The following is a 9,073-nucleotide window of genomic DNA, read 5'->3' as shown; positions in this document are numbered from 1 at the left end:
AAAAAAAAATTGTAACACAGAATGGTAGAAACAAATTTGTGAACATCTAACTGAAGGACTATATATAAAAGAAATCATAGGGCATCTGCCTGGCTCAGATGGTTAAGCATCTGCCTTCCGCTCAGGTCATGATCTCAGGTCCTGGGATTGAGCCCCACGTCGGACTCCCAGCTCAGCGGGAGTCTGCTTCTCCCTCTCCGTCTGCCTCTCCCCCTGCTTGTGCTCTCTCTCAAATGAATAAAAAATCTTTTTAAAAAATCATAGAGATCAATGAGAAAAAGACAAAAAATAAAATAGACAACATATTTGAGCAAAATCTTCATTAAAGAACATTTTTAATGGTCATTAGGCCTAGAAAAGTTAGAGAACACTAGTCATGAAATTATAAGTTAAAACTACAATGAGAAAGACTACAAATCCACTAGGATGAAATTGATTAAAAAGAATCACAATGCCAAGATTGGACTCAGCTTGGGGACGCCCGGGTGGCTCAGTCAGTTAAGCGTCTGCGTGGGGCTCAGGTCATGATCTCAGGGTCTTGGGATTGAGTCCCACATGGGGCTCTCTGCTCAGTGGGGAGCCTTCTTCTCCCTCTGCCTGCTTCTACCCCTGCTCTCTCTCTGACAAATAAATAAATAAATCTTTAAAAAAAAAAAAAAAAAAGATTGGACTCAGCTTAACTCTCTCTCTCTCTTTTTTTTTAGTAAACTCTAGGTCCAACATGGGGCTCAAACTCACAAACCAAAATCAAGAGCCACATGCTTTACTGAGTCATCCAGGCGCTCCAGCTTAACTGTTTCTTCTCAGACTTAAGTGTGTCCTGATAAAAATTATCTGATGTCTTACCTTTTTCACCCTCCACTGATATTTCCCCAGAGCTATTTCTACCACTATCTTTGAGTAAATGCATAATCATTATTAATAGCTCTCTGAAATTTGCATTTCACAAATTTTTTTCAGCTGTATCATCAATTCCTCAGGCACAACAGTCCCAGCAATCACTTGAAGAAACAATAATCCCTCAGCAAGGAGATGAGACAGTGGTGTTTAGATGACTCTTTTGTACATGCACTCTGCCTCAGAACGCTGTAGCCACTATCACAAAACAAAACAGAATTTAATAGGTTGTTCTCCGTTTGAGATAGATGTCAGATTTCTAAAGGATTTGAATATATCTTAAGATATGAAGAAATATTAAATGAATAAATAGTGTTGCTTTGTGATTTGGACATGATCACTGAATATACAGGCAGGAAAGAGGTTCTCTTTGGGAAGCAGATGCAGAGAGAACTCCTTGTCCTCTTACTTCAGGGCGGTCTGAACATCACTGTTTCTTCCAAGTCATGGCCCTGACCAAAGATACAGAGTTACAAAATCGACTAACGCTTCTGACTACATGCATTTGAAGAGCAAGAAAGTGTTTATCACATTCTAGCTAAGAGTGGATGCATTTTGAGTCTGAAAGAGACTGTCTGGGGTGCCTGGGTGGCTCAGTCGTTAAGTGTCTGCCTTCGGCTGAGGTCATGATCCCAGCATCCTGGGATCGAGCCCCGGGTCAGGCTTCCTGCTCAGCGGGAGCCTGCTTCTCCCTCTCCCACTCCCCCTGCTTGTGTTCCCTCTCTCGCTGTGTCCCTCTCTGTCAAGTAAATAAATAACATCTTAAAAAAAAAAATTAAAGAGACTGTGTCCATTTAAATTTGTAGCATTTGAGAATAACTGAAATACTTTTGGCTTAAGGGACAATTTTGAGCTTCATGGAGTCTGAAATGTCTCTAACAAGGATCAGTTGCAGACAACACTCTCCAGAAGGGGTAAACAGCTTCCTTTCCCTGAAGGCTAGAGGACTCTTATTTCTCAGACTCGTGGCACCACGAAACCTTTATTCGCTGAGGTCAAGGACTAGGACACTCGAACCACCTGTGCGGCTGAGGAAACTACATTACCCAGATGGCAATGTGCCTAACGGTGGCGGAGTTGACCAATGAAAGCCCAGGACAGGAGCATTTCCATGCGGACGCACCAGGTCGGGGCGGGACTTCCGGCGTCCTCCTCGTGGCGGTCATTTTGGCTTTTCTGGAGTCTTCACTCTGCGGTTTCGGAGCCCCCGGTCGGCGGCAGAAGCGTTCTCCCCGCTACAAAGAGACGGTTCTAAGGCTTGGAGGCGGCGCGCCCCGGGGTGACCCGCAGCAGGCTGAGATCAAGATCTCACCCACAGCCCTGCTCCGCCCACCGAGTCCTATGGCGGCGGCCGCGCCCAGGGACCCGGCTCAGGTAAACGCTCGTCCGCCGGGCCCTCCCCCCACCCACGTCCTAAAGTCCCGAGCGCGGGGCGCCGGCTCGCGTCCCTGCGCCCAGGCCCCGGTGTCCGGGACAGGGAGGCGCCGGTGGGCGGGGGCCCCGTGCGGGAGCGCCGGCGCGCCGGCGTGCGGGAGCGGGCTCCGGGGTGGGACAGGTTCGTGCAGAGACTTAGAGGTGCGACTGAGCCGGGAGCACTGGGGAAACCCAGGGTCTTGTGTCTACAGGCAACAGAGTGTGAGGCGAAGTTGTGCCTCAGGAGTTTTACCTTCATTCTCAGAACGGTGGAAGCCAGGGAGACTTGGGAACAAGAGAGGGACAGTGTCTGAAATCGGGTTCTCACAAGTTTCCTGAAGCTGCTCACAGGATGAGCGGACGGGAAGAGGGGTGATAATAGGCACGGAAAGCTGAGTTCTGTAAAGATCACCTAACTAGCGAGAGTGCACTGAGGACTGAAGCCCAGACGTAATGCATTCCTGTGTAGGTCACCAGATCCTGGGCTGGGCTAGGTACTTAGCCCATGAGATGTGGAAGGTGGCCCCAAGCATAGGTAACAGAACGTGCAAAGGCTTGAGGGCTCAGGGGCCTGCAGGTGTCCTTTCTTTTTCGTGGGAACTGGGAGGAATGGGGCAGGAGTCAGGTCTGGACACCCTGGTGATGGCTGTTATGGGAGGTTTGGAGGAGTAAAGGCAGGTGATCTGACCGAGGTCTTACCAGGCTCTCTGGGGCTGCAACATGGAGAAGAGTAAAAGTGTGAAGTTGGTGGTAGGAAGAGAAGAGAGGAGGCTACTGTAATAGTCTGGGTGAGTGTGATGGTAGCCGGAGCAGGGTGGTGGCCATGGAGAAGTGGCTGGATTCCGCATTAGTGTTTTAGGTGTGGCTTCCAGGGTTTTCTAATTTTGAGGTAGAGAGAGGTGGGAGTCAGGGATGACTTGAAGGTTTGGCTTTAGCAATTGGAAGGATGGAAGCTCCATCAGTTGAGATGGGGAAGTTCATAGTAAGAGTAATTTTCATTGGAGATATCAGAAGATTTCTTTTTGGTCCATTAAGGGTAGGAGATGTTTCAGAGAACAGTTTGTGGGCCTCTGGAACTCTAAGGAGGAGTTCGGGATGTAGACTTCTCCAAAAGGTAGTGGAGAGTGTGTGGACGAGGGAGGAGCTGTGGATCACTTAATATGGGGAATCCTGGTCAGGATAATGGTAATAGTAGCCCAGGAAGAAGAGGGTGGATCTGAGGACTAGGTTTCCTGCTTGGCTTCCTGGTTGTGGGATGTGGGTGTCCCAACACAGATCAGGGAGAGAAGTGATCATAGAGAAGGTAGGGGAGAATGTATGGTTTGGTATGTGGCCAGGGGCTCCAGGGGACAGGTGGACATGAGATGGATGTGGGGGCATAGGAGTAATTCAAACAAGATGACGCTGAGGTGGAAGCTGGTGCTTATTCTCTGTTGTACAGACTCACCAGGATTTCATTGTATTCCATGGTGGGGCCTAAGTGTTCAGATTAGGCTGGTGGATTAGCTTAGGGGCACAAGTGGTCATTTATGAGACTAATTGGGGGTAGGGTATAAGGACATACGGGGCCACTGGAGCTGAGTGTTGAATGAGGGTTAGATGGAGAGAGGACAGCTGTGACTGGAGAGGGGACGTCAAATGCATGCGGCACACAGGTGGAGGAGAGCCATGTGTATCTGAAATCTGGTATTTCAGAATATAAATTTTCTTGGTAGTGAGGTTCAAGCAAGGAATAGGGAGGGAGGTCTTCATAGTAGCACCAAAGGCTGCCTCTGTCAGTGGAAACCATCAGTCTGGAGTAGTATTTGATCCTGTTTGAAACTGCCAGGCATTTTCTGGGCCACGTATGCTGAATAACATGTAGAAAAGCCAAGGAGATGACTGTGGTGTAGGGTAGGAGGGGGCTGTAGCTGTGGGAGTGCAGTTGTGAGAAGTGTGGCAGAAAGAGTGAGTGTGAAAGCATGACCACAGGACACTAGAATTGGGGTCATAAGGATGAAGGATAAGGCCACATTTTTTGCATCTTGGAGGGATGATCTGGGGACTTTGGTGGTATTGCCTGATAAGACCAGAGTCAGATCATGCACACCCTCCCTATAGCTAGCTTCTCTCCCTAACCTGTGTTTGTGACACTGACTACATGATAAGAGGCATCGTGACTGCCAGGCCAGGTCCACCGTTCAGATATCCTCTATCTGCCCATCTGCTTGTTATTGTTGTGGGAAGACACAGTATCAGTAGGAATGTGAGGAGAGAGTGGCTCCAAGGACACCCAGGCCTGGTATCTCCTCTGAGGTGTGGAGTAGACTGAGCTGAAGATGGATGTGGGGGGTGGGGGTTATAATGAACTTGGACTCCTAGGAGAGATGTTGATCATAGAATGAACTGTCCACATTATGACAGGGTATGAATTTTGAGGACGTGGCCATTGACTTCTCCCAGGAGGAATGGGGGCTCCTTGATGAAACTCAGAGACTCCTGTACTGTGATGTGATGCTGGAGAACTTTGCACTTGTAGCATCGCTGGGTAAGATTGTCACATTGCTCCTTGTGTCCTGAGGTGACGTCCTGCCTTTCCTTTCTTCCCCAGAGTTGGCTCTTTCTTTCCCACAGCTGGACCACGGGCTCTCCTAATTTCCACCACTTTCTTGTTATGTGTGCTGTGGGTGCTCGTGCTGAGCTGTGTATAGTGCCCCGAGCAATGGACTGCCCAAGCATCCCTGACACCTGTTAGCTCAAAACGTACATGGGAGGGTCTGGGAGTCAGGAGTCTTGAAGTTAACTTAATGGATCCCACCTTGCCTTCTCCCTGGCAGGGTGACTGTGTCCAGATCCCTGGCTTCTAGTTTTGCCCCTTCCTCTAGCTAACAGTTCTTTGTGACTGCCTGTGCCAGGTCATGGTCATTATTCACATGGACCATGGGCTCTTCTTGTAAGACCCTCCCTCGATTGTATTTTACATTTTCTTTCCTGAATATTACTGCATGACAAGTTGCACAGGGCCGGCGGTGGCCGCTCACTGTGCGTCTTTCATTAAAACTTGCGTCATGCAGGTTCTGAGGGGTTACACAGTGGAGAGTGCAGGGAAAACACTGGTTTTACAGGGTGGACATGGCAAGATGGTCTCAGAGGAGGTCTGGCCCTTGTGAGTGGCAGCTGGGGGAGGGCATGACGTCAGGGCCTTATTCAGATCATCCAGGAACTTGCCATGGGATCGGTAGTGTTTTGGTACAGGTACCACCAGCCATGTATTGTTTCTACCTTTTCTTCTGCATACTTAACAGTTGGCTGACTTGTCATTTCATCCAAGACTTCTGGCTCCTTCCACTTCTGTGGCCTTCCCGGGCCACCAGTTCCTCTGCACTGCTCCCTTTACAATATCCTCCAACATTGACCTGCACATGGTGTCATGAGGGGTGCACATATCCTTACACAGTCCTTAAACCAGCTACTCAGGTCCAGTTGAATTTTATTGGGACAGGCCACAACCAGCCTCCCACACAGCATGCCCATGTTGCCAGCACATAAGGTCCTACTGAAGGAGGAGTGAGGAGGCAGGGACCTCTCCTCCATGTGGTGCACCCTATGCTTGTGTATTGTCTGTTGAGGTCTCTCCTATTCTGGTCTCTCCAGAGGCCCAATACCACCAAGCAGCCCCTACCTCAACCTGCCCCCAGCTGCCTTGTTCTCATAACAATCACATGGATGCAACTTGTTGTGTCAGACACACATTTGAAATGGGGCTTCCCCCTCCCACCGAAGTCAGTATGCATTTCTTCAGCATTTCTGCTTTCAGGTTTTAGGCATGGGATGGAAGATGAGGAGGCCCCTTCTGAGCAGACTGTGTCTGTAGGAGAGTCCCAGGTCAGGGCTTTTCAGGCAGGTCTGTCCACACAGAAGATCCACCCCTGTGAGATGTGTATCCCAGCCTTGAAAGATATTTTGCACCATGCTGAGCACCAACAATATACCCTTGGTAGAAACCATACTTGGGTGCCACATGTGTGAGATGCTTCTCTTTCCGTGCAGACCTTCACCAGCAACAGAGGCATGGCAGTTGGGAGAAGCCCTGGAAAAGAGATGTGGCCAGGGCCTCGTATGTGACAAGCTGCAACTTCTGTGTGTCAGGGCAGCCTTTCACATGTAGGAAGGTTGGAGAGGACTTCCCAGCGACCTCGGGACATCTTCAGCTCCAGACCAGTCCCAACAGTGAGGAGCCACACCGTGGCAACCAGAGTGGAGAGGCCTTTCACAGTGGAAAAAGTCAGTACAACGGGGGTGAATGTGAAAAAGCTGCCAGCCACAACCATGGACTTGATCAACATCAGAGTGTTTGCTCTGGAGAAGGGCTTTATGAGTGTGGCAAAGGTGGGAAAGCCTTCAGCTCGAACTGCAGCCCTGTGCAGCACCAACAAATTCACAGTGGACAAAGGCCATATGAGTGTGGTGAATGTGGGAAATTCTTGAGCCAAATCTCTGGCCTTATTAAAGACTGGAGAATTCACAGTGATAAAGAGCCTTATGGATGCAGAAATCGTGGACAGTTTCTTACCCATAACTTCAGTTTCATAGAACACTGGAGAATTCACACTAGAGAAAGAACTTACGAATGCAGTGAATGTGGAAAAGTCTTTATCCACAGATCTAAACTCATTCACCATCAGAGACTACACACTAGAGGAATGCATTATGGGTGTGGTGAATGTGGGAAGTCTTTCAGCTACAAATCCAACCTCATCGAACACCATAGAGTTCACACTAGAGAAAGGCCTTATGAGTGTAGAGAATGTGGGAAATCCTTTAGACAAAGCTCTAGCCTTTTCCGACACCGGAGAGTTCACACTGGAGAAAGGCCATATAATTGCAGCGAATGTGGGAAATCCTTTAGACAAATCTTTAACCTCATTCGACATGGGAGAGTTCACACTGGAGAAGTGCCTTACAAGTGTAGTGATTGTGGGAAATCTTTTAGCTGCAAATCTGAACTCATTCAGCACCAGAGAATTCACAGTGGAGAAAGGCCTTATGAGTGCAGTGAATGTGGGAAGTCCTTTAGACAGTTCTCTAACCTCATTCGACACCGGAGTGTTCATACTGGAGAAAGGCCTTATGAGTGCAGTGTTTGTGGGAAATCCTTTAGCCGTAAATTTATCCTTATTCAACATGAGAGAGTTCACACTGGAGAAAGACCTTATGAATGCAGTGAATGTGGAAAATCCTTTACCCGAAAATCTGACCTCATTCAACACCAGAGGATTCATACTGGCACAAGACCTTATGAGTGCAGCGAATGTGAGAAATCTTTTAGGCAGCGCTCTGGTCTTATTCAACACCGGAGAGTTCATTCTGGAGAAAAGCCATATGAGTGTGGGGAGTGTGGGAAATCCTTTAGCCAAAGTGCTAGCCTTATTCAACACCAGAGAGTTCACACTGGAGAAAGGCCTTATGAATGCAGTGAATGTGGGAAAACCTTTAGCCAGAGTTCTAGCCTCATTCAACACCAGAGAGGTCACACTGGTGAAAGGCCTTATGAGTGCAGTGAATGTGGGAAGCCCTTTACCCACAAATCTGACCTCATTCAACACCAGAGAGTTCACACTGGGGAAAGACCTTATGAATGCAGTGAATGTGGGAAATCTTTTAGCCGCAAATCTAACCTCCTTAGACACAGGAGAGTACACACTGGAGAAAACCCTTAAATGTGAGAAATGTTAGAATTCTGTGTATTATTGATGAGTAGCATTCTATTTTGTCGATAATGACTTTATCCACGCATCTGTTCTGGACATACAGGTTATTTCCAGGTTTGGGGTATTTACAAATAAAGCTGCTATGAATATTTACATTCACTTCTTTATGTGGATATATGTTTTATTTCTCTTGTTGTAATAACTGAAACTGTTAGAGTGGAGGTGAATGTTTCACATTTTAAGAAATGGGAAACTGTGATCTATAATGGTTATTCTCTCTTGCCTTCCCACCATTAGCACATGAAAAGTCAAGTTCCGTGACATCCTTGAAATAAGTGTGTAGTGGTAAGTCACTTTGGTTTTAATTCCATTTCCCAAAGTGTTCATGATGTTGAGCATTTGTCATTTATTTACTCTGTGTTTATCTTCCATGATAAAATGTATGCCCATAATCTTTGCCTATTTTCTTTTTATGTACTTAAGTATTATATGGAACAATTGTTTTTGAGTACTAGAAGATTTTCAAATTTTTGTCCTCACAATTGAAAGCCCACATGCACCAGACTTATGCGTTTAATCTGCATTAACATATTCTTTGCTATCTTAACTCAATAACACATTAAATCAAGCCTAGATTTTAGTTTTTGGCAATCCCTGTTGTTCTCATGGTAAATGTCAACTTGCCAAGGTGATGTCACTGAACATGGAGTTGGTAAGATATTCCAGTAGCACCTCATTAAATTCTATTCCCAAAGTACTGATACAGTAGCCACAGATAACTTTAATAGGTAATAAAACCATAAAATGACCAGTAAGTGGCAAGTTTTAAGTATTTGTGGGTGTTTTTGTTCTTGTTCTTGTTTTGTTTTTTAAAGATTTATTTGAGAGAGAATGTGCACAAGTGGGGGGGGAAGGGCAGAGGGAGAGCGAGGGGGGAAGCAGACTCCCTGCTAAGTACAGAGCCCAACGGGCTCGATCCCACGATCCTGAGATCACAACCTGAACAGAAACCAAGAATTGGATGCTTAACTAACTGAGCCATCCAGGCGCCCCTAAATATTTGTTTTGTAAAA

The 9,073-nt window shown here is 47.1% G+C and overlaps 1 protein-coding gene across 1 annotated transcript; it reads left to right on the top strand.

Moving 5' to 3' along the window:
• The first annotated feature begins 1,665 nt into the window (after positions 1–1,665).
• LOC102731555 (uncharacterized) lies at positions 1,666–8,159 on the top strand. Its single transcript, XM_031027521.2, has 3 exons — positions 1,666–2,271; positions 4,714–4,837; positions 6,340–8,159. Exons 1-3 carry the CDS (start codon positions 1,948–1,950, stop codon positions 8,007–8,009), a joined length of 2,118 nt encoding a protein of 705 aa, XP_030883381.1. The 5' UTR covers positions 1,666–1,947; the 3' UTR covers positions 8,010–8,159.
• The last annotated feature ends 914 nt before the right edge of the window (positions 8,160–9,073 follow it).

This window comes from Leptonychotes weddellii, unplaced genomic scaffold (assembly GCF_054177405.1).
Source record: "Leptonychotes weddellii isolate Sample4059 unplaced genomic scaffold, ASM5417740v2 HiC_scaffold_7360, whole genome shotgun sequence".
Classification (NCBI taxonomy): Eukaryota; Metazoa; Chordata; class Mammalia; order Carnivora; family Phocidae; genus Leptonychotes; species Leptonychotes weddellii.
The sequence above is the reverse complement of the archived record's forward strand: the minus strand, read 5'-3'. Positions and strand labels throughout refer to the sequence as shown.

Bases quoted from the DNA above. Each gene is read 5' to 3' on its own strand.
- LOC102731555 (XM_031027521.2), top strand. From the start codon at position 1,948: ATGGCAATGTGCCTAACGGTGGCGGAGTTGACCAATGAAAGCCCAGGA. The intron at 2,272-4,713 runs GTAAACGCTCGT...ACATTATGACAG, and splicing joins CGCCCAGGGACCCGGCTCAG to GGTATGAATTTTGAGGACGT. The intron at 4,838-6,339 runs GTAAGATTGTCA...CTTTCCGTGCAG, and splicing joins TGCACTTGTAGCATCGCTGG to ACCTTCACCAGCAACAGAGG.